At 40.5% G+C, this 26,481-nt stretch overlaps 1 protein-coding gene across 2 annotated transcripts in view; it reads right to left on the reverse strand.

Moving 5' to 3' along the window:
- The window catches only part of KIF26B (kinesin family member 26B), a 253,790-nt gene that overhangs the window by 225,818 nt on the left and 1,491 nt on the right, over positions 1-26,481 (reverse strand). Inside the window, exon 2 of one of the 2 annotated variants that reach the window (XM_015857747.2) lies at positions 26,055-26,456. In XM_015857747.2, the coding sequence (XP_015713233.1) occupies positions 26,055-26,456 (402 nt within the window). Of the gene's footprint in view, positions 1-13,115; positions 13,200-26,054; positions 26,457-26,481 lie in introns of those variants that run through there. The other variant, XM_015857748.2, reaches the window with a different exon arrangement.

Consider the following 26,481-nt stretch of genomic DNA (forward strand, 5'->3'; position numbering starts at 1 on the left):
GAAAGTTTAAGCATATGCAGATGAGACCTATGGCCATATGCACAGACCCTTATTGAAGAACAATCCCCAGAAAAAGGCTGTCATGATATGAACACAAGGGTTTCATTGTGTTGCTGTTTCGAGGTAATCTGAAAGTATGGTAACAATCTGTGAGAGTACTCCACTGCTTTTGATTTCTCAGTCTAATAACTTCCCCACACCCATAGACACACTGGAAAGCAACAACACAGGGCAAGGTGAAAAACCTAAGACCTAGAATTATAGACCATTCACCAAAGTTATCTCCTTTTGCCTCTGGGTAGAAATGTCCCAAAGGTTACTGCATTATAATGATCCAGGTGGTGAACAACCCTTGCAGAGTAGTTTTCCTACAGTCATAAAAACAGCTGCCCAGAGGAGAAAAAGGAGTGGAGATTTGTGAAAATGTTTTCTTTCCCTCCACTTCCAAAGCCGTCAAAAGTTCAGGGACTTTGGCAGAAGCTTATATCAGTACAACAGCATTTTCTCTCATTTGTTTCAGCAATAAAAACAGAACAAGCAGCTGTGTTTACAGTTTGCAACCCAAAATTGATATATTTTTTTAATTAACATCAAATTTGTCATGGTAACTTAATCATCAAATCCACTTAAACTACCACAATTATGGTGATAGGTTAGAGCAATACTACTATATTAAATCATAGAGTGTTGAAGTTTCCCAACACCTTTCACCTGAAGATTTCTGTAGAAAACATTAGTAACACTAAAATATCCTTTGGCTCTGGTATAACAGGCTCTTTATTTGCAGTATTTTGGATAGAGAAACTCAGGCATTGGTATTTGCAGAGTGTTACATATTGTGTTAAAATTCCATCTCCTCAGTTCACAGCCTGAAATCTTTTACAGGTCTTGCTGCCTTCTCTGGAAATACTGGGAGACTGTAGCTTGGGCTTGGTAACCCCATTCTCTAGGACTACAGAGTATTTCAGGTTGGATATTAGGAAAAAATAATTTCCTATAAAGAATGGTGATGCATTTGAAAAGGCTGCCCAGGGAGGTGGTGGATTCCCTAACCCTGGAGGCTTTCAAGAAATGTAGAAATGCTGCAGTCAGCAACATGGGTCAGTGAGCATCATGGTGATAAGTCGATGACTGGACTATATGATTTCTGTGGTCTTTTCCAGCCTTAATTATTCTGATTTACAGGTGTTAAAAAATGCAATCCTAACCTATCACAATACAAGGCTTTCTATATTGGATGACTATAGCTTTAAAATGATTAATCACTATTCTCTTGTCACAAGCAGGAGAATAAAGCCTGGCAGCTACACCCTCAGACTTAACTCAAAAGCTGTTGCTGTTGACAGCAGACCTTTTTGTACACAAAGTACATGCCATAGTTGAACCCTGCTTCCACAGACACTTAGGTTTCACTGTAAGACAGAAATAATAAGGTATAAATAACCAATGTGATAGAGGCTCAGAGACATGCAAAGGCAAAACAAAGCAAAAGACAACTCAGCTAGTGCTAATGAAGCAAGAAAGAATATGACATAGTGTTCAAACAATATCAATGAGTTTTATTTTTTGCACTCCTAACCTGCCCTATCATGAATATGACAATCGAATGTAACATACTAGAAAACGTTAGGATTGGCCTTGAACAAAGAAAACACAACATTGTTAAGGAATCCATCATTTCTCTTTAATTAATGCCCTACTGTGTCTGACAGGCAGCAAGTGTTCACAGCTCATACTAGTGAACTTCAGCTGTGAACACCAAGTAGGTGTCAACAAATACTGACTTTTAATGGCAAACAAATCAAAAGGAGAAACTTAACGTGAATCAGAGAAGCTTGAAAGCTCAGCAGTGGCTACAGATCAGAAAACATGTAGTAGAAATCTAAACATACATCAGAAAAGGTAACAGTTCTGCCAGTTATTCCACTTAAATATTTCAGAAGAAGGTGGGTCCAAGCAGCATGAACATGATTCCAATGTGCAACTAGCACAAGGTCAAGCAGAGGCCTCAGTCTTGTGCAACATTTCACCTTCTCCCACTGAAGACTTCTCAGTTGTTCACTTTCACTTAGGGCCAGAAAGGGAGCAAACTGCCACTAGCCCGAGGAAAGTGCAGTTACAGCCCAAATCTTTTGTGTTAATAGTCAAAGACCTATTAACAGAGGCTATGAAATTCATGCCATCTGTTGATGTCAAATTATTATTTCATGTTTCAAGATTACAAATAACCATGTGCAACAATCAAAACATGGGTGCCTTAGAACCATTTAATCAGAGAATTTCAGAAGTAACTAGGAGTCTGCCATCCACACCAAAGCTGCAGAAAATTCTCCATTTGCAGTCAACAAAGCCTCTTAATGTCCATCCAAAAAACATAATTATTCTAGTTTTTCCTCCAGTCAGTATTATTCTCCACATCAAGGTTAGAAGGATTTAAGCAAAGATATGCTGCATTCTATATGGTATGTTTGCACAGCACGTAGCGTTTTTGAACCCAAGGTTTGCTTCGGAGATACAGCACAAAGATGGGAAAACCTACATTGCTAGCTAAAAGTCTTCAATTTAGGCTCCTATGTCACTAGACTGAGTTAAACAGCAGAGGCTCAAGAGGAAGCAGTGTGTGTTTTTTTTCCCAACGTACTTGCACTGAAATGCCGCCCATCCCTCCCCCGCTCAGCATGCCTCTGATACTTCTTGTTAGGGGTGCAGGCAATATCAGAGTGCTGAAAGACCATAAACAGATTTGGACTGGGCTACAGACAGGCCTGCTGGAATTAATATTTGTCTGCAAGGTACATAATTTGCAGGAGGTTGGATGGTTTAGGAGACAGGCAGGTCTGCAGAGAGTTTTCCACACCTCTTATAAAAAGCAATAGAGAAGTTTCCAAGTTTTTAAAGTAACATACAAAGAAACATTGTTTCTAACGTATACAGAAAACCTACTCATTAGTTGTGTTTATTAGTTATTCTTCAAATGGTTTGAAGTTCAAACTTGGATTGTGCCCCATTATTGTAATTAGGTACTAGAGAACAGCTCTGCTCAAAATGGCATGAATGGGTAAGCACTGCTCTGTTGCTTTAAGGTTCACATAATTTTAAAGTGTTTAGAATTGTCATCAAAACCAATTATAACCAGGAGAGAGGGGAGAACTTTTCACTGCTTCCTGTACTGCCCTCTCATTTACAGAGCTCATTTTACAGTCAGATGTGGTAGACAATGCAAAAAGACCAGCAACCTCGCTGTTATTTGTGTCCACAGACCATCTAGTTCCCTCAGATCTGTTCAACCCAAGCACAGAAAAAAGTTACATGGCTCTGGGATAAAACAAGAAATGTTTCAACTGTTATTAACACAAATACAGTAGCGTAAACACACACCATTCCAGTGAAGCCCATGAAAATACACTACAAGCTTATAACTTCTAAGATCTTATCATACACTTGAAATAGTAATTTTTTTTTCATTTGTTATGATACAATTTCTAGAGTTTAGAATCAAATCCTCTATGGTGCTGTTAGCTCTTTGATCTCTCTAATTCTTTTCCTCTACAGCCAGCAATAGATCTTCATATATGTATATATGCATATACATATTTAAAAAACAAAAAAAAAAAAACTCTTCCCAATCCTTTTCCAGAAATTCAATACACTCCATCAAACAGTTCCTTCTCAACATAAAATTTAAACAATTCATTGTATGAGGACTGCTCCAAAAGCAATGCCTCCTATGTTATTATGTTGGCCCTCAACATCAGAGGCAGACAGCAAGACAGCAGTGATACAGCAGTAGAAATTGAACCTCCCCACCAATACTCCATTACATTACATGTTGTTGCTGTATGACAGATAGCAGCAGAGACACAGTGTGACAAAGTGGTATCTGACATGAAAGCATGTATGAAGCAAAGGGGTGACTCTGAATTCCTCCATATGGAAAAAAACAAGGCACCCATTGACACTTATCGATGCTTGTTGAGTGTTTCTGGATCCCAAACAGTGGACGTGAGCACAGTGGGTGCTGCACTTCAGCACTGGCAACAGCAATAGCTGATTAACTTCACCAGTGCAGGTTATTATGTGCACAGCCTGCAGGCTCTTGTCCATTGCTAGTGAAAACGAACACAGCTACTGGTGGTGACCGCATTTAAGAATACTGTTGCAAAGCTGAAAACTTGTTCTATGAAATTGTGCTATTGTATCTGTTGTAGTTTCCATCAAAACAAAGGTGAGGCATTAATATTGTACAAAGACTTCCAGCAGACAGCAAAATATCACATGTTACAGGAGAGTTTCCACAGAAGTACAACAATCTGATGCTCAAAATACACATCCCTTCAAAGTTACCAAAGACTGCATGAGGATTTCTTCTCTACGTTTGAGATGTTTTGCAGCATCCTTTTATGTAGAAGTTACAGAAGCCAGAGCTAGAATTGCTTATTTAGCCTAAGTTAATACCTAAAACACATTGCACAGTTCCAGCTAACAGACAGTTAATGCACTTATAGAGAAAACTCCTAACAGTCTATAGGATTTTTCTCCTCCTATTCCTGCGGTAACTGCTACATTTTGCCATACGGTTACAAGGATGTAGAAAGTAGCTTTTCATTTCTTGGTTACAAATGCATGCTGTTCAAATTATTCAAAGGGAGTTCCTTCTAATCTCATGAAGAAGAAACCCATGCCACTCAAATGGACGTTAATGAATTTGTCCTTAACATCGTTGTTAAAGTGAAATACTTAGTGAGCCAAAACCATCCTCTGCATCCAAAAGAACCATTTCCCTTATTTGTTCCCCCTAACAGGATTTATGATGTTATGAACTCCCAGAAGCAGGGCCACTGTACTAGGCAAATCTATTCCCTGACAATCAGTAACAAAAAACAAAGCCTCCAATTAAAATAAATAAGCAAACAAACTTAGGAAAGTTTAAAAGTGTGAAAGGAGAGAAGTAGAGGCCTCAATGTTCTTTTAGCACACCATTTCTTTTAAGAAAAGAATATCAACATCGTGAAGGAAGTGAGATTATTAGGAAAAAGAAGAAAAGAGTACAAAGCTACAGTCATTGTTAGTAGATGCCTCTAACCATCTCTGGTTTGAACTCCAGAGCAAAGCAAAACACTAAACACTGGCTGAGATACTGCTATCATAGCTGGGGCAACACAGAGCAAGGCATGGGGCAGTTATAAAGAACACTAGTCCAATTAGGGAAGTTTGAGTGTCAGGCTGTTGAGTTCCCTATCATTTCCTGGCACCACTGCCTTTAATTAGGCCTTAGATTGATTACTGCCTTTGTTCTCCACTGCCCCACCACTGGCTCTGACTGGGGTTGTATTTTCCCCTGCTACAATTAGAAGGCAAAGTTCTGAGTGTCAGCAAGCATTACACAGGCAACCCGCCAGCTTGAAACTGCTGAGCTTTCAGAGAAGAGATGTGTTTGTGACATTAGCGCACACATTTTTTTCTTTAAAGAATACCAAAGGCTACAGTCAGTCTTGGTCCAGCATTAAATTACATTCAAAGTTAAAGCTTGATGCTGTCATGGTAGGCAGTATATTACAAGAAACACAGAGCAGGACAGCATCATGGAATTTACCTGGTTTCTGTAATCCAGCAACGCTGAGAAGGTAAGAGTGAAAGAATACAAGCATAATTTCAGACTGCTTGAGCATTTGGTTTATAAACAGCAACAAGTCTAAGAAAAAAAAAAAATCATTCTGTGTGTAGGGTCTAGAACTTCATGGCAGCCTAGAGTACTAGAGACATCTGCAGAGCTAAAGACGGGAAAGAATACATTAAAGAAATTAAAGCTTGAAAGAGTGTGACTCATGGTAAATCTCTTTCCACATTCCCTATGTTTATATTGTGGTAGCACTTAAGAGTAACAGCTTTTTTTTTTCTTTTTAATTTAACAAAAACAAAAAAAAAGTAGAATTGTAAGGATAGGGAAGTATATAAAAAAGGAAAGGAAAGGTTAATTTAAAAAAAAAAAAAAAAAAAAAAAAAACCACCACCACCAACATGTAAGAACTCTTATTCCACACCCTGTATGAAGACAGACAGCCTTTCCCCCCAAATGCAAATGTAGTCTTAACAGAGAGGAAAATAAATCAGTGCAAAGATACAAAGATAAAAATAGCAGACAGGTAGGTAGCATCATTTGTTCAAGGCCACAAGCTTGTCTGTGTCACTACAGGAAATTCCTATATCCACATATAAGGTTAGCAAATATTCACTGTACCACAGTGCTTCTTGTCCTTAAAGCAGGTTCTGGGAATCAAACTACCAAGACCCTTTTGACTGCGATGGGTCATTTTGCTCCTTCATACCTTTGATCTCTAGTCACATATTTCCCCAGAGTAGACAAAAGGGTGGAATATAATGCATTAATATCTGTGAATTATTTGGGTGGAATTCCAAAAATGAACTACTGTAGTTATTACTAGAACTGAGTCCAGAAACTAGAAGATGTCTTAATGCCTTTTGACTATTTAAACCATCTGAACACGAGAAGGCTCCTATTAAGGATAATGGTGGGATTTTTTTTGTTAGAAGCAGGAACCCCAGAAAACAGAATCACACACAGAATCACAGAATTACCCGGGTTGGAAGGGACCTCAAGGATCATGTAGTTCCAAACCCCCTGCCTAGCAGGGCCACCAAACATACACGAGCAGCCACATCACTACCAGCATATATACCATCTTCAAGATGGTGAAAGCCATTGTAAGGGCTCATTTCAGCCTTGCCAAACACAATTGCAATTAACTGAGCCTCAAAAGCTTTGTAGGTGACATAAAAAGAACATTAACTCGCTGGATCCCCTGAACTTGTTGAAATACCTATAGCAGGCAGAAGTAGGTGTACGTTTTTTTTATTAAACCCAAAGGCATGAACAGCAGTTACAGCCAGGGAACTCACAGTTGGTTCCCTTCACTAACCACCCCCAACATGAAGGAAATGAAAGTGAATTAACAGCACAAGCAACAAACTCTGTCTCTCTTCCTGTCTATCCTCTGCATCACTGGACACCACAAGCTTCAGCAGAGAAATCTTTGCCTACAGGACCACAAGATCAGGTTAAGGTTTGTGGCAACTGGAAAGCTATAACAAAACTGAGTTCTTGCAACACCGCAAGCTGACCAGGATATAATTTTGAGAAGTGCAGTGGTAGCCCACGGTAAACTCACAAACCAAGGAGAAACTGGTATTACAAGGAGGCTGTACTTCATGGCTAAAACACTGGGCTTTTGTTTGTTTTTCAGTAAACCCCTGTGATCAAACTGCAGATGAGTTAAATACATTCCATTGTGCTTTAGGAAGAGTCCTTGTCTGTAATACGCGTCCAGCCATATTAGAAACATAAATTGTTCCATCACTGATACTTAACCGTTAATAATTCAGATCTTGCAGATCTGCTGAACATCAGGTATCTTTCGGTGACTGTAGATTAATAACTGATGCTGAATTTGTTATAACTGCAAGAGCTCAGTTCACTCTCACACAAATTCACTCTATTTCAACACAGAAGCAATATTTGAACCATCATCCAGATATTCCTCTTTGCTCATAGATACAGCACAGGCAATTGAAGGAGAACAAGGCACACATATCATGAGAGGCTCATTGCCCATTCTGACCAGAAGTACAGAATCAAGAACTCCATGCACTTGGTGTCACAGCTCCTTTCAAAAGGGGTGAATGCTGCAGCAGATTGTTTGAGCTACTCTTACCAAGTGACAAAGCAGGTCTTCATGTTCTACAGCTGCAGAAAAGCAGCCTGCATCTCAGTATCAGCAGCATTAAATCAGACCTTTACACAGTCCGCCCTCTTCCATTAAGTGGTATTTAATTTGCTATTTGTAACTTATGTACACACTGGGAGATCGCAAAACTCTATATTTAGACTTACTATCATCAACACAATACTTGTCTGTCACACACTGCCTCACATGCCTTCAGACCAATTTTAAGTATAAGCATTCTGATAAGATTGGCATCTCCATCCATTATTTGACCACCTACCCAAGAAAAAAGTGGAAAAGGATAACAAAAGGGTAATAAGACAGATGTCTGAATTGCCCAATTTGTGTTTCCCCTCTAGTTATAAGTACACTTTTTTCATGATGCAGTCAAACTACAGGTAAAAATTCCTTTGCCTGTAGCTATGTGTAGTCACACTGCTTACAAATACTCTGATGTCAGATGAGCAGTTAATGTCTTAATCATTCAGCTAGGTGTAGATATTTGGCTCTAAGAAACAACTGTCTCCAGACTGAAAGAAAACAAAGGTGAAAGAAAGAAAGAAAACACCACAGGCACTGATCCTCCTTTTTACTAGTACTAGGGACTTGGGGTGGGTGTGCCTGTTTTGCAGTGCCAGCTCACCAGCAAATCCACCATGAGACCAGACAGGTTAAGTGTTAGCAGAAGCATATGCTTGGTCAGACAGACTACAGAGGCCAAGCAACAATGGCCCAGAGAGGTTGCACAATCTCTTTCCTTGGGGATACTCATAATTCAGCTGCATAAGCCCACAAACAAGCTGATTCTGGGAGTACAAAAAACCACACTGCAGCTTTACTACCACTCTGCTGGTTCATGGCATGAAATGGTAGGTCTGCCTATTCTGGAGGCTGCTGTTAGCCCAATAAAGTTTTAATTGTGCCACATTGCCCCAGTTTGAACCACTTGTTTGCATTATCACCTCTGATGTTAGTTAAGAGGGTCTCACTGAGACCACCTGGTAGCAAGCAAAAGGCTTGCTTTGAGATACCTATATCTACACTGCTTACTCTCATTTTGTTCAACATTCATAGCTTTTGATCACATGCCTGCCTTCAGTTAAGTATGAGCAAACATTCTAAAGATATTAATATATTCTAATTTATTCTATATTTTAAGTTTTATTTTAATTTCTCTACTATCAAGTGAGAGACACTACTAACACTTAACAAAGCCAAAGCAAAAATCAAGTCTAAGATGCATTAGAGTTTGTCTCTAACAGTGATTCTGGTTGTAGTTCTCAATTCTACTACAACAGGCTTCCTAAGGCTCTACCAGAGCCCTTGCAGTTTTGCTGGAAACAGTAAGAAATTCACAGCAGTTCTAGAAAAAGAAAGGCAACAAATTTTGCCATAACCTTAGCCAATATGAAAACTGATTAAACCCTCCATAAGTTGCTTTCCAAGCTAATGATCAGAAAAATTAAAAATGAAGAAAATGTGAAATCTGATGTATTATCAGCTCCTGTAGAATCCAGCTGCCAAGCAGTACAAACTTTTCTTAGGGCCAGAGTTAGTTGCTATAATCAAAGCCAGCAGCAACTCTATCCAAGTAAGCCATTAGTTAAAGAAAATAAAACTATCTGAAAGAGAAAACAGGGCAGTGGGAATAAAAGGTTTTGTTTTAAAAGGAATACATGCAGGGTATTTGGTGACTACAGGAAGAGAAACAGCAGTGTGTAAAGAAAGCACAGAATTGTAGCCAATTAGCAACTCCATGTTTTGAGTGATCTAACAAGCCTCAGACTGCCTGACAGGGTCTTCAACACTACGACAAAGGAAAACAAACTCTGTTACTCCATTGCAAAACACATGGGAAGCCTCTAACAAACACCAAAACACCAGTGTAATTCTTTCTACACCCTGTAACTTTACTGGAGACCCTACAAGTTCTCAGAATAAAAAAAACAAGTGTGGTTCAGAAAGTACAGATGACAGTGAACACAAAGGTTTTCTAATTAATTGCACACCTACTGCAATATATTGATAGCTTTTTGTTTGTTTGCTTTTGGTTTTCTTTTAAACCTTAATTCTCATAACTGGTCTCCAGATCGCTTACAGCTTGCTGCTGGAAGCCTAACATAAAAACACTATTGTAGCAGAGCTCACAGGTCACTACAGATGGTTCAAATTAAAAGCAGCCTAATAAGCCATTCCACAGGCAATAGAAAAGCACATCCAGTGCTGCCCAGTAGTGAGCAGTGTCTCCAAACATGCCTGCCTTAAAGCACATCACAAAGCATGAAGCATAGGTGACACCCAGTCTCAAAATCCGCTTTTCTTCCCATGGCTTGCATCTACAAATGAGAGCTAGAAGGCTGGGCTCTCCAGGCATCAGCATCTCAAAACAAGCACACACACGTAAATCCAGCCAGTAACAGCATGGTCAGCCTTACACAAAGTTACTCATCTACTTTAGGCCTGCTGCCTAACAGGCCAGTAACAAGTAGATATCAGGGCAAATACATCATCATGAGACAGCAGCTCTTGCCAAGCATGGTGGTCAAAGGCACCTATAAGCCTCTTCATCTTTGCGCTTACAGAAAAAAAACACTGCCCTGCAACATCTTGCTTTTATTAGATATGTCCCTGATAATTGCTCATCTCAGGAGCCACTGACTTGTACTTCCCTCCTTGAGTTCCTGCAAGGCAGCAGGTGGAGCATTCCTCACAGCAGGACAGATCAGCCAGCGAGATCTGACAAAGGGAAGGGACAGACCAGTTCCTCCCTCCCCTGCGTGAGCCTAGCAATCCTGTTTGCAGCAGCTGCTCCTCCCCAGCCATTTCTGGTTTGAGTTATATCCACTCTGTAAAGGAACGATTGCTGTGAGGATTTCTGCAAAGTTAAGGTGACATACAGAAGCCCAGTTACATGGATTTGGCATTGTGTATTCCATTTCAGAAGCACTTTGCGTAGCCCTGCAGCTAGTGGAGGGTCTTGCAACAGTTTTACAAGACCTAGAAATACATAGAGAGCTCTAGTAGCCTACAAGAAACAAGAGAATAAACAGTAGCTTAAAAACTACTCTCAGCTAGGGGACTTTATTTGTTAAAGTATCTACAGAAACATAGGTTATAAGAGCAACTGCATGCACTTTAATAGAGCACAATCAATGAGAGAGTCCAAGACAATGAAAAACACCAGTTTATCTCTTCAGAAGTTACTACTAATGTAACACCCGCTTTCCTGCTAGCCATTAAGTGATTTACCCACAAGGGCAAATCATTTCTTTTTCTTAACATGATGCATCTGAAGGATAAAACTTTCTCAGAAGGGACATTCGCAACTGAGATCACTCTCTAGAGAAGCACAGCAAAGCATTAGCCTGGTTTCTCATTCACCTGGCAAAACAGCAGGCAGGTAGCTTGGGGTGTTTTTCTGCCAACTGATCTCAGAGTCTCAGCCTAAGCATCACGAGGACTACAAACGGTCTAGACAAGAAGTGAGTGGAATACTAGCAGAGATGCATACGTTTGGATCAGAAAGGATATAATAAAAATATTTAAATAGTTCTGGGTAAGCAAAGAAAACCGTAACAAAAATTATTAGAGCAAAATAATACTCAGTGAAGAATTAATAAAAATAAAGATGGGTATTTCTGCTATTTCAACCTTATGAAAGACAACTTTAACAAAGAACATCTAGGGTTAAGAAACAAAGAGAATACATCTGAGGTATCTTATAAGCTAGCACAATTTATTGCATGACAATGACTTTCAAAACAAACTTCTCAGAAAGTAGAAAAATGCATTCAAACAGTTATTTCTCCACAAGAGAAAAAACTGAACAACATGTACCAATTAATATTGTAACTAATGAAATGACAAAGGCCCCCTTTCTGTTCTCTCAAGTTTAACAGCATTTATACTTTGCAAAGCCTTGCTTCATCCATTTGATCTCAGCAAAGGCAGAGAGGCAGACAGAATACAAAACAAACATTAACAAACACCACATGAATGCAGAATGCTTAACAGCATGCTATTCACAACAGCAGACAACAAAGGACAATGAAATTATTCACAGATACGAACTGTCCAAGGTAGAGGGGGGAAAAAAAGGAAGAGAATAAACACTCAAAAAAGCTATGCTACAAACACCTAATACTATTAGCAATTTTTTCCCCATTGCTGAACTAGGAGGCAGCTTCTCTTAGCAATCATAAAATCAGAAATCAAAGTCTTTTTAAAAGCTTTATCATCGTAAATTAATTCTTTCATATTTAACTGCCATATTCCAATCCCTTCAAGGAAGACAGCTTTTAAATACGTTTGTATTTAAACACTCTTCTCCCCCTCTGCACAAAGTCAAAAGAGCCAATTCATGGCCAATATACAAGAGCTGGTGCAGAGCAAGATGTCAATATTCACGAGTGGAAAAACTCCACTTACCTACAGCATAAGCACATAAGAAACATGGACTTTGTTTTATACAACCAGTTCATGTTGTTCTGCATCTCTCCTCCTCAGATGTAAAAAAAAGAAAAGAAAAAAAAAGGAGCTGCCCTGATCTAAGTTCTGATTAGATAATACCTACAGGTGTATTCCAGTAATGGGTACAATCAACATGAGTATTTGCAGCTGTGTGGAGTCCTGTGACTTAACGAGCATAAGCATTACAAAACACCTGGGTTTATCTGTAGAACATGTTGTCTACTGCTAAGTGAAGAAAAAAAGTCTCTTACTGTGGAAAGTTCAATCCCACATTACAAACAAACACCTAAAGATTTTTACAAAAAAAAGCCAGTAAAGCAGAAGAGAACAGCCTGAGCTGCACGCGGACTCCCTCCTCTACAATTATTTATCATGCCAGTGAAGGCAAGCTTCAGCTAAGGTGCTTGTTACTGAAATCTGGTAGCTATGCCGTGCTCTTCTATCCTGACACAGTGCTACCTTTCTGCTGCTCTATCAGATGTACTATCTTAAATACTTGGCAACTAAATGTAGAGAAGTTGATTGATTTCTCAGAGCCTCGAGGTTTGATGCATTAGCTACAATTAAGAGGAGTAAGGAACTTAGCTTTTCAATAATTTCCAAGTATCAAGCAACCTCAACTTATTTTCTAGGTTAGTCAGAAATTCCTGATCCTAGAAACATTTCCACCAAAGCTTAAGTTAGAGTTTTAGTTTCAACAAGTTATTCTAGAAAACCATCCTACAGTTTCAAGTCCAAAGAAAATATACATAGAAGCAATGCAAAGAGCAACTCCAACACTTCTCATACATCAGTGGCACAAAGCAATGGAAGGCAATGCTAGTACCTTCTACTAGAATAGGAGCACGCTTGTAAAGATAGTCATCAAGATTTAGCTTAGAAAATACAGGAAAAGTAGCTCACCATTTCCATATGCCAGCAGAATCTTGAAAAGGGCACAATCTCCAAATAGAGGTGCTACTCTCTCAGCTGCTAACCCTCAAATGAGAGCAAGGAAGGGTGGACCCCAGGTCCCTTTTAGCCTCTTGGGTACACTGCTTGCACCTGAGCTCCCTGGATTAGCCATGCCTCCTAACCTGGTGCTCAATCATTGGTTCAAGCTGTGACTTAACAATTCCCATGTAAGTGGTAACAAAATAAATTAATGAATAAATAAAAATGAGAGCCTTCAATGCAGAAAAAAAGATTTCTAGACTATCGCCCTGCCCTTTGAAGAGAGCTATATAATATTACCATATTATATAATATATAAAATATAAATCCAACATTCTTTTCTTCCCCAGCCACCACACATACTATCAAAATCACAATAAAAATAAATCATCCTCGTTACTTGCCTTAATTATGCATGGGTCTGATCAAAGAACAGAGGATGTATTAGTTACTTCATTTTTAGCTTCTAGAAATAAAAAAAAAAAAAAAAAAAAGTTACTTCATTTTTAGCTTCTAGAAATAAAAAAAAAAAAAAACTGCACTTCATTCTGAAAGTAACTTTGTCCTATTTTTAAGACCTGCACAGCTTGTCAGCTGAAGGACACTGGAAGTTCTGCAGCCATCACTGCCAAAAATGGAGCAGAAAAAAAAAAAGAGAATATATACATACATACACGTGTGCGTAAAGAGAACAGAATTGCATGAAAACTGCACTGAAGTAATGAATTCTATCCTCCCATTTCACATGGAGGTGGGTAAGTAATGGCACAACAGAGATTTCATTCATACAGAGGTTCAGGGTATGCTGGGAAGTCTCAGTCTGGCAATTTGCTGCAGATGCTAGCTTAGAGGAGCCATTTATCAGTGTCACCCATGCACATTACTACACACTGCTTCCTCAGCAGCATGATTCCACACAAGCTTCCCACATAGCACACTCTGGTTCCTGATATTTCAGGCACCAAAATAATCCTTATCTGGGCCTTACCACTGTGTGGTTATTGAAACGATTCCTATTATACAGTGTGTGTGCATTTAGAGTGGAAACAGGAAAGAATTTATTTCCTTTGCTGATAAAAGGAACAGCAAATTAAGAGAAGTCACAACAGTGTCTCTTCTTCTCCCCCTCCTCTTTATATCCATGTTTAGTTCATTGCTTATAAACAGCTAACATAAGTATTCACATCAGTAGAGCTGACTCCTGGAGGACACAGGCATCTTGGATGTTTCATCTCTTATTATACTTAAGTGGAATATTAAACAGGCAAGACAGAGGCAGACCTTAGCTAGAAAGAGCTAAGTAACTAACTAGGAGTGACAAAGAAAGCTAGCAATTTAAAGCACTCCAATCTGCAAAATGCTTCATTTAGAGCCATCCCTGACAGCACACTCAGTCCTCAAGAATAACACACCCCCTTTCTCCAATTCTCCTTTTACACCTTAAGTCCTTTATATTCTGATTGTAAAGTGTTTGGAACTACTATAACTGCTATTTAATAGCATGCCTTTAGAGCATCTGCTATAATATTACTATAAAATTTGAATTCAAATTAATGTGAAAGTCAAACCTTCTTTCCTTCAGAGAGTGGTAAAAGGAAAGGAGAAAAAAAGCGAATTCCTAACAACACTCTGGAATGTCCTAATACTGACGCAGTAAGACATACCAGTTATTTGTTATGTTGGGCAAAGCTGTGAATGCAATAGGTCAAGTCCCTATTTAAGGCCTCATATTGAAGGTCTTTGAGACTGGAAAGCAGAAGATGAATGAGATGGAAGAAAATTCAGTTATATCTTTAGATTACAGGATGCACCAGTAGGTAAGCCTTTGAAAAAGCCAATTCAGAATTAAAACACTGAAGTGCGTTAAACCAAAGGCAGCTCCCTCAAATTACCCTCAGCTCTTCCAGCTGCTTGCTGGCTCCTGAACTGTTTAATAGCTCAAAGAGTAAGAGGAAAAGTGATAAAGAAAACAAAACCTTTATATGCAGTTCTTCTGTAAAGCTTTAAAAGACACCTGGAGAGCACCCTGGTGATGAGCTCAGCTTTATAAATTATCTGTGTTTGTCATCCATTACTCCTCATTTCCTTAGTGGAAACTTTCCCGAGGAAACACTGCTCCTTTGCTGCTTGTCCCTTCCAAGGTACAGTTTGTTTCCCACCATCTCCATAGTCTGAATTCTCCCTCTCAAAGTCCTGTACTTTTCTTGCAGCATGCCTTTCCTGTTCTCATTTCAGGTTACTCCACACACCAGAGGAACAGATTCCATGGCTTCAAAGACCAGACCTTGCCCCATATAAGCAGCTGCTGGTCTTGCTTGTACCCGCCACCATTACTTGACCTGTTGCTGCATGGCCGCTATTCCTTTAGTCTGCTTTAGCTTTCCCACCTGCTTTCTCTGCTGAGTAATTAGCTGTTTCAGGCTGTAAAGTAACCAGAATCATCACAAGAGGCCACTGTCTTATTTCTGTCCTGCAGTATGTGTATTTGCCATGCATTTCCATCATCAAGAGTTACAAGTTTTCATTCTGTAGCTGCCATGACTAGAAAAGAAACCATATAAAACCCCCAAATGAAAACAACATCAAAATCCCTCTAGGATGCATAAATGTTTTGCACCATTTGCTCTAAGTGCTTATCTTTACCCTTTGGAGCTTTTAAAATTGTTGATGTTAAAGCCAAAAACCCAACAATACTCCAAGCAGGAAAAGGACAGATAAGAGATGCAATCGGATACTTCTAACAACTGAAATGATTGTACTGAGCAAAGAAATTCTAAAGACTTTTTCAGAATACTAATATCATAACTCCTACCAGAAATTTATAAGAATCAAATGCCAACTGTTCATTTCAAATGAAAGGGCATTTTTAATAAGCTTCTTGTTCCATCGTATATCATATTCCACATCAGCCAGACTCTTTGTAGGAATACCTATCAATGACTCCCTAAAAAGCCAGCCTTGTTTTCACGGCTGTGGGAAAACATATTCAAAACCTCACTTAAGCCAGCTTCCTCTCCTTTTTTCCCACCTAAAACTTTCCTCCCACCTCAAAACCTAAACCAAAATCCACACAATTTGTCATATCCATTATTCAAAACGGATTTGACACAGGAAAACTAGGCAGTCTTATTAGGCATGCTAAAAGAGCAGCTCTGGATTTAGGTTTACCACCCATGCTGCAAAACTGCTTACAAAGCCATCACTAATGGCCTTCCAGCTACCCATCATTTCCCCAGGTTCAGCCTGCCCAGACAGCTAGCTATTCCTTTCTAACAAATACCATTTTAATTGCATCTCCCACTTTGTTAGCCTTCTCGACCTCTAGCAAAAGCCATCTACAGTCTAACAATCTTCTAAATCTGACACTTGCACCAACTAGCACACCAGCACACTTGTACGCCTTCCTGCTAGGCTCACATGTGCGCAGGCTTATTGTCAAGAATTTCTATTGGAAATCTAATGTATATGAACTGAAATGACAGCTTTAAGACTACTAGGGAGAGAAGGGGGAAGGGAGCAAAAAGGAAAGAATACATATGTGTGTTGCAAACATCCCTTGTCACCAAAGACTTCATTGTGCCTTTACAGCATCAGGGCTTTTTCCAGTTTCAACACCTCCCCCACAAGCAGCAAATGCCAGCCACCAGCCCCAGCAAACTCTTAACTCTTCCTGTGGGAATGCCGCCAGCAATTTCAGCAATATTAACACTGGGAATACCAACATGATTTAGGTGACTTGTTAAATTTTAATGATACCCATTAGAAAAGAGGAAAACACACAAGTCACAACTCCCAGTTTGGTGCATTTGGCTTCTGAATAGGATATTAATGTTTTTCTTTGGCCAGCACTATTAAATGAGCAGTGAAGCTAATAGAGAAATGAAGAGTAATGACTTCTCTTCTTGCTGATCGGAGCCTGCTTAAAGCCAAGACAGCCTTATTGCCCACTGGGCTTTCTGCTGGAATCCATCAGGTAGATGGACTCGGTGGATAATTCTTTCAGCATTTGGCACTTAGCAGGTCAGAGGTTCATTTAGCTACGAGGCACGCTAAAATAAAACTATCCAGTCAAAATAATAGCATACGAACACTGGCTAGGAGGAAATCCAACGTAATCGAGTCTGAATTTGCCTTTATTAAGACAAATTCAGCCCAAGTGACTTCTTCAGGAGCCAGGGCAGAAAGAGTCAAAGGCCAAGTTCCACCCCACTTTTAGCAAAGGTCTGAAGAACAACCATTCTCTTCAGCACTTCAGTAACCTCTTTTTCATCCTGAAGTACACCTATGGTGATCAAAGGAATAAGCACTTCCCAACAGAACCACACAGGTGTCCACAGAAATAGAAGAGCTCTATTCCTAAATCCTTATTTATCTTCACTTAACCATGAGGTTGAGGGAGGGAACAAAACATAACTTTGGGAAAATAAATTCCATTGTTGAGGAGATATGCTCTGACAATTATGAATGAAGCTGAACACTCAAAACACTCAATTTTCTTCTTCTTTCTTCAGAAAGATATATTTACTGTGGTCTATGTCAAAAATCTCCTTTTATTTTCTTCTCCCCTTACAATCATGTGAGCAGAATTTTGTTCCTGTGCAAGTCCATAGGATAGAGAAGCTGTCGTTAATACCCAGGCACAAATAAATGATCATGTCAAAGTATTCGTGATTTAGGGGGCATGACAATACAAAATACAGTAGTGGTTTGCTATTAAAAGAACACAGAAAATCTGCAGGTTGAAACATTTGTAAATGGCAAATGTAAATAAAGCTAATTCCACTTGAAGTTACTTTGAAAATTAGATGCTCAACTAATTCTACCTGTATAAAGATTTTCCTACAGATACTAGACCTACATGGCTTCATGTCAGTTGTCTGCACCCAACACTACCTATCTCCAGAAGACACAGTTCCTCTGATACACATCATCATTTAAGATGTTTTCCAGATCCACTCACACAGTGGGTTAGTGTTCTGTTTGTCTAGTTCGGTGATTTATCTACTAGAAAAAAAGATAATTTTAAAAAAGGCATTTGATGCTCTTTCTGAAATACCAAATCCATCGACTAAGATCACTCATTAGCCACTAACAAAACATACACAGTCTTTAAGTAAAATTATCAACTTGCAGGGCAGCAAAGTGAGGAGGCACAAGCCTCCTTTGTTGGAGGAATGCTGAGAAGAAGAAACAGCCTGAAGGGCTCTCAGATCAAAATCTTTGTTTCTTCCCTCTCAGAAAATATATTTGATAACTAAAGAAATGCAAGATCAACCATAGACCTTGGACAGAACAGCAGGTCTAATATGGAAATAGAATTTAAAAAGCACAATAATGTTGGAACAATACATAGCTCTTAGCCTTACTGTACTGTATTTAGTACACAGGGAAAACAGTAAGTTTCACTTATATCCAAGGTACAAACAATTACACCATTTTCTTAACTGATTCCTTTACACAGGTAGTATCACATTTTCCTTTAATTTCTCTTCTGTAAAGTAGTTATAAAATACTCCTGTATTCTGTATTGGTTACAGCTAAAGTTAAGCACTGTGTTGATCTCATCACTACCCTTCTCAGAGATCATGGCCTCCCTCATCTGCTGTAATAACAGCTCTCGCTCCCTGACCATTCAATTAAGAGGATCTGAGCTAAGAAACAAGCACTACTGAAGATGTTTGAATTATCCATCATTTTGATATGAACCAAGACAGGGAGTAACTACCATGTACTCACAGAAGAGATCTGCAGGGATGGTTAACTTGTGACCTGCATGTGGAGAGGAAAATGAAAGCATGTTAGGAAGCCCACACAGGGCCAGGACCTCTTGGCCCTGCTCAGCCTGAGTAGCACATTTGACTGCTACTTTAAGGGCACGTAAATATTTCCTGATAAGGCACGCAGCAAGTAGAGCTGTGGCTTAAGTGAAATCTTGTTGATTTCAGCAAAGGCAGGATCCATTCACTAGTGCCAGTTTCATAGGAGCCAAAAGATGAGGTTCAGATGTGGACCATCATTTCCTTCTTCTCACTCCCCCACCTTCTTTGCTCTTACTCAGAGCTCACATTTTTACAAACTAGCTTACATTATTCAACATTTCTTGGATGATCTTCTAAAAAGCCTCCATCTGAAGCTCAGAACAGTCCAGTCAACATTATGACAACATCATGGGTTTGTGCTTTTACTTGGAGAAACATAAAAAAATGCCCTCAAAGCATCACTAATCTATACTGTAGTACCAGCTATAAAGGGGAGAGGGAGGAAAGAAACATAAGCACTACGTATTCTGGTTGAAGACATTACCTTCTTGGTACAACTGATACCTGAGATATGTAATCAGACATAAGATACTATAAAACAAGAAATCTAAAAACAGTTCTCGGTCTAATTATGCTCACTTACTTCTTAAACCCTGCTTTAATGTAGAAAGGTTGCACAGAATGCCGTGGAAAATGAAACCAGGCAAAGAACCACTGAGGATTTCAGTCCTATAAACCCATAATTTAGGATGCAGCTGTAGTACGATTACCTAAAACTTAGCATTGCTGCAGAAAGCATGCAGTTGTTAAGAAACTGCTAAATGAAACTGCCATTCCTTTCAGGGCTGTAAGCTCAAGCTTTTGAAGAAAAGAAGCTTTTCAGCATGTGACCACAGCAAACAGTTCACAGTAACTGCCATGCCACTGCTTTCTAGAAGAGCTTTATTAATACCTTAATTAACAGTCGCGGCTTCAATCAGTGTCACAGCACAACCAAAGTTTGGACCAGTAATAGGAAAGATTTTGGAAGACACTTTTCAAACTTCTCACACTTGCGTTATCATTCTGCTTACAGGTGGTTGTTGCAAACCACAGCTTGCTTAATACAAAGTAAACTTGCAAACTGCTTTTCTATAGTTAGGCATAGCTCCTGAATTGCAGCTTCAGCAACAAATGACATAGACCAGGAATTACCCATCCAGTCACAGAGGGGAAGCCCACATGCTTGTACTTCCAACACTTCACTACCATACATACCTCCCAAGCTACAACATGACGTTTCACTAAGATTTAAGCTGGTATTTTAAGTCAGAACATCCCTCACAATTTTGACACGCAGACCACACAACACAAGATGCTGCAGTTCCTACTACATCATGATAGTCAAGTTTACTGCTGTGGCAGGCTGCAAGTTCGGTGCTTGGAAGCACCCCAATAGAATGATGTCAAATCCTATGTACCGCTGATGTGGCAGAACTGCAGATGTCTTTCAACCCTATATAAACAGCATTGCAGCTTTCTAATAATCTGCATGCATCAGCATGAACCCCCATTAAATGCCAATGGCTGTACCAGTAACATGTGACGCTTTCTCTAATGCTGTCTGGGGAACTCAGAATGGACTGTCTTATCTCCTTCCCCTTTCCTTCCAAATCTATACACAAAAAAAAATCTAAACTCACTATTTGAGATTGCCACCAATGCTGCAACTTATACTTCCAGGGAGAAAAACCCATCTACAGATAAAAGACGATTTCAGATATCAGCACAGCTTTATTAGCATGTATAAAGCACCTCCAAGGAATTTCAATAGCATGCCACTGAGAGGCCCACTACAAATTAAGTATTGACTATAGGCTAATGTAGCGTCTTTAGATGTACAGACAAGCCTCTGTGTAGACAGAGCCATCTGACCAAGATTTTGCTCCTCCTTAGATATTCACTTGAGGAAGAAATTGATTTATTTACTTATTTATTTTTGTCCTAATAGCTCAGTCTATGATCTCTTGAAAGTATTTCATCAGATATAATCATGAGCCTATTCCTAAATTCTAGAGCACTCTGTAAGAGCCTTTATGAGCCCACAGAGAAAGCTGCAGAGCTAACAGTTCCCTAGAAAAGTTCATGTTAAAATACAGCATCTTCACCTTCACCTCAAAGACATTTGCAGGCTTGAAAGAAACATTTACAGCATTTCACACATTGACAGTAAGACAGGTGACCTCCAGCTGCTTCTAGGAAAGAGTTTACATTCATTTCTCAGAGGTGAAGACATACCTCTTTGTCTCCTCTGGACCTCTTCAAGCAGCCGTAATACCAGGGCAAACAAAATAGCCAATGTTTCCCAACTTGCCAGCAAATATTCAATGGCAAAAAAAGATTCACAGATGAGTTATGCTAAATGATTGGTACAGTGACCTGTGATGTAACACAAAAGAATGGTTGTTGTTGCCTAAACGTTAATGGAGTTAATCCTTCCAAATGCTGACAAATTACTGCCTCAGGCCATTTAAAATCACATTTCTAATGCAATAATCCTATCTGCATTGCAATGAGTCGGGATGAAATGATTAGGTGCCTGAGATTTTTGCACAGTGAATTAAGTCACCATACAGCCTAGCTGTGCTTGTTCACAAATTAAAGGTCTGAACAGAGCTGAAATTCCATTATTCTGCCACTTGCTCAGCTTTGAGGAAGGGTTCATTACTGTCCTGTCTACTGAGACTGTTTCTGAAGTAGCTATGAACTAGCAAGAACCTATTAGTAATTAGACCAGCTTCAGGGCTTTCTTCATTATTAATAATTATTTGACTACCAAACACCCCTTAAACAGAAAAGGCCAATTCAACAACATGCATTCAAGAAAACACAAGATAAAGTTTCAATAAATTGTGGGGAAAAAAGGAAGAAGAAAGAAAAAGAACACAATTCTTCCTCCATTCACAGCCAGACTGCTAAACCAGAGCTCAGCCACTCCTTATACTCCAAAGCTTAGGCCTTATAGCTAGGAGAGGGTCCAGAATACATCGCCTAATATCAACCCAGCACTTTCATTAGTATCCTTACTTTTGGACCCCATCACAGCACACCAAAGCAGTTATTTACAACTACTCAGCCAAATTACCTCTTGCTTTAAAGGCTGCATTCAAGATTTTTTCAATCCTACACTAACAAAATAGAATCACCAGCCTGGGACTGCTCATTCTTAGTATTCAATTGATTAATTGCACACGATATAATTTGGTATGCATAAGCATAACTAGTTTTTGATTGAACTTATGATGATTTCTTTGTTGGACAACCACAAGGTTAGTGTTCCAATGAAGAAAGGGGATATCACAAAGTCTGAATGCAAGACAAACAGATTTCTCTTGAATTCTAATAAGCATAGGATGTGATGCCATTAGCTTCTATGCTAAAGCTTTGAGGGATATTCTTCTGAAAATATAGCTTGAGAAAAAACTTAAGATGGTAATTTAAGAAAGCTTTTATTACCATACAAATATTTGTAACAAAAAGACACAATGGTCACCAAATACTCTAAGATTCTTTCAGTTACCAACTACAATGTGCATCTATAACAGCTTCTTGAGTCTGTCATTCCCCATGGGTGTACTTCATACGGGGTTTACAACAAGATTCAATTGTCATAATACAATCCCTTGTATGCAGATGATTGCTGCACATCATTTAGGCACAACTGCATCACAAAAAAGGAACGAGATATCAGCTTTTTTATTTTCCTCCCCTTTGTGTTTTTAGCTTCTTTTCTATGTGTTTGTTAAGGAATGCTGTATTTTAAACAGTTAAAATAAAGTAGCACAGCTATAACATTGTATTCCTCTTCCTTTTGCCAATCCCCCATATTCTTCTCAAAAAAAAAAAAAAAAAAAAGCCCAACAACAACAGCACACCAATGTTTTCATTCTGCTGCTGTATTAGGAGAAAATGCTTCTATTTAAAACTGAAAAGCTCCACACCTGGGCACTAACAATGAGCTACTCAGCAGCAGTTTGCTACAGGTTAAGAGATGTTTTTTCCATATGAAATGAAAAGCTTCAGTACATAGCTTCACACATAAAGAGTGGTCTGTTTATGTAGCACCGAACTGTTCCGTTGCACTTTGCAGATATATGCAAACCTTCACATGATAACACACTGTAGAAAGCATCAATTTAAGTTCACATTCAGATAGATTACTGCATATTCCAATGTTTGCTATGAGACTTGTCAAAACTCAGATGCCCTCATAATATGCTTGTTCTGCAATACACAGTTCCCAGACTTATGTGTCATTCTAAGCACAATGTAAATGTCAAAGACTAGACTAGAAGATCACAGAAAGGCCAGGGTTGGAAGAGACCTTGAGGACTGCGAATCTCCAACACCCCACACCGCAGGCAGGGCCACCAGCCTCCCCATTTAATACTAGACAAGGTTGCCCAGGGCCCCATCCAACCTGGCCTTGAACAACTCCAGGGCATCTACAGCCTCTCAGGACAGCCTGTTCCAGCACCTCACCAATCTCATAATAAAGAACTTCCCCATGACACCCAAGCTAGATCTTCCCTCCTTCAACTTAAAACCATTTCCCCTTGTCTTGCTGTAATCTACCCTTTCAAAGAATTTACTCTCCTGATAAATACTAAATATTCCATTAGAAATAATAAAGATGGACATACATAATCAATAACACTGCTGGACACAAAGTCCTGAGCTGTAACATGCTTTGCAGGTTCAGGAATAACCTGACTCCAGAACAGGATCAGTTTCCTTTTCCACTCCACTCAATGGCTAGATCAAACCCACTCCTCACACCTATTTCCACAGTAGCAATCAAGAACATATTTTGCAATACCTTGAAGAAAACGCCAGCCTCCAGCCAAATAGAAGTAATTTTTTCCCAATTACACATGACAATTTCCATTCTTATAAGAGACTTTATATCCCCCACCCTCAGAGAGAAACCCCTGTGTGTTATTGCACTTGCTACCCACAGAGGCAGTGCACAGGCCCTGGCTGAGCTGGCAGAGCCCACATCAACATCCCACTGCCACTTCAGATACTGTTACTGCTCCCAAGCGTGTGCCAGTGTCAACAAACTTGAATATCTGGTCAACAGTACTAGCCACAATATTTGCATCCTACGTTCCCTAAACCAAAACTTCACTGTGTTGGAATGTGTTTGCTGAAGGCAGAATTCACAAGTCCAAAAAGTTTGTAAGAGTTGTAAAGACAGTCAGGAATGTTTCTGCAAACAGATGCAGCCAGGTAGCAATCTGAAGAGAGCTGTGCAAGAAAGAGTAGAGAACAATAACAGGATTAAACCTGCAAGTACTGCTAAGTACAGTGAACAAGGAACCCTCAAAGATCATCCTACTTGTGCTTCTCTTCTCCCCTTAACTCTACATCCACACATCAGATAGCAACAGTTTTGTAAGGAGCAACCCTACCAAACTGGAAGGTTCAGAAGGGTGTCAGAAAGGGAATAAGAGCATAAGGTAAGGGAGGCTGGAAAAGGATTTTTTTCTTGTTGTGAATAAAGACTGGCCTGGACAACAGCATTAGCTAAACTCTTAGCAGAACAATTAACAACAGGAACAGGATGGGAACATCTCTATAAGGCTAAGACTATTACTACGAAAATACTTCACAAATCTTTGTCACTGCAAGAGTGTCTTGCAAGACTTACATCCCCAATCTGTTATTCTGGTGGTTCCCATATCTGTACCCATAATTTATCATCATACCCACAACTGGTAAGAGCTGCCAAATCACACAGCCTGAAATTTGTAGAGATTTGGGTAGAGAGCTGCTTTCCAATTGCGTGTTAACAACCAATTAAACCATCCCAGCTTTTGTGGTTCCACCTTACCCTTTTCATGAATAATTCAATTAAGCCGGCCCTTGAGAACCCACCTTTTGTTCAAGATAGCACCAACTCCCTGGCAAACAGCACATAAATAAATAATGGCGAGCACAACACAACAGTAATACCAGGGACCTTTTCTGAACAGTCGGCTCTTTTCCACAATGCCTCCTTATCGCAACCACTAATGAAAACTCTTTGAAGTGGAAGAGTAAATATTATCATTTGATAGTACCTGAGCCAACAGGGCAAACGAAATTGCATTGTATTACACTGTGGGAGCTTCAGACCAATTCACAATACAACACTCGCCAGGTTGCTATGGAGGAGCCCAACGCTCACTGTTTTGGTAGCATGAGGTCAGCCAAGGGCTGCTGGGGACTCTTGGAGGGCCATTAGTCTTAACCTTTACATGCAAATCAAACAAGGAAAAAAAAAAAAAAAACAACCAACCAAAGCAAAAGGAAACAAAAGCAGGGAGTTTCAGAATATACCAGCTTGCCAGAACCTGGTCCTTCCAAAGACTTCCAGCTTCTACTCACTCCGTTTGCTCCAAGGCCAGATTGCAGAAGTGCTTGCACGCTTTAGATTACTCAACAACAGCTCTGAGTGTCTTCAGATCTCCTTTGATAAAAAGGAAATCGAGCTCTTCTTGGTAAGGGCGCACCACCACCAAGTTGTCCCGGTGCTAACAACACCCTGGCTCAATGCAAAGGTCTGTGACAACCTCCTACGTGGCCTTCAGGCTCATGCTGCATTTCAGTGCCTCATCTTGGAAGCACGGGAGGATCTCTTCCACGCTTGGCCTCTCAATGGAATCACAAGGCACAGACAAGAGACCGCAGGTTCCCTATGGCTAAAGCTGGCTGCCGAATCTCGGGCCATTTTGTAAAGTCACGCTGTAGGATCAAAGGGAGCAAAAGCGGATGGGACCACCGACTCCTGTGTGGCATCACCACTCTTTCCTGCCCCTCACCGGGCCCAAGAACAAGTACATAGGAAATCATAATGCAAAGCCACCAGTCGTAAGGGAAGAGGCAGGCAAGGAGCAAGCTGAAGGTGCTGTCACAGGCACCCCCGAAGCCCGGCAGCCCTCCAGAAATGGAAGCGAGGGGGAGAAATAGGAGAGGGAGACAAGACCAAGAAGGAACCAGCACAAACCAACCCTATAAACGTCAGCGGCTGCACCGGCAAAGACGAGCACCAACGAAAGCCGCCCCAAGCCGGCGCGGCTGCGGCACACGACGCACCCCGACCCCCGGCGCGGCTCCCCCCGCTCACCTTGCTGCTGACGGGCCCGGGGATGAGCAGCTTCAGCGCCTGCCTCTTCAGCTCCGCCAGGCGGGCGTTGCAGTGTTCGCACCAGACGCCGCGGTCGGAACCGGGCGAGGAGCCGCCGCCGCTACCGGAGCCCGGAGAGCCGGTGCCGAAGCCCGGCGAGCCGCCCAGAGAGCCGGGGGAGCTGGTACCGATGCCGGGCGAGGCGGGTCCCGGGGAGCCCGTGAAGGAGCCCGGCGAGGAGGTGCCGGAGCCGGGGGACGGGGTGCCGGAGGAGCCGAGCGCCGAGCCGGCTCCCTCCGGGACCGGGCGACTCCCGGCGCGGGACTCCTCGTAAGCCTTGCGGTACCAGCTCTCGGGGGAGAAGGGCGCGGCGGGCTTGGTGGGCGAGCAGGGCTCGGTCACCTGCGGCGGGAGAAGGAGCAGCGGT

Source organism: Coturnix japonica, chromosome 3 (genome assembly GCF_001577835.2).
Source record: "Coturnix japonica isolate 7356 chromosome 3, Coturnix japonica 2.1, whole genome shotgun sequence".
Lineage (NCBI taxonomy): Eukaryota > Metazoa > Chordata > Aves > Galliformes > Phasianidae > Coturnix > Coturnix japonica.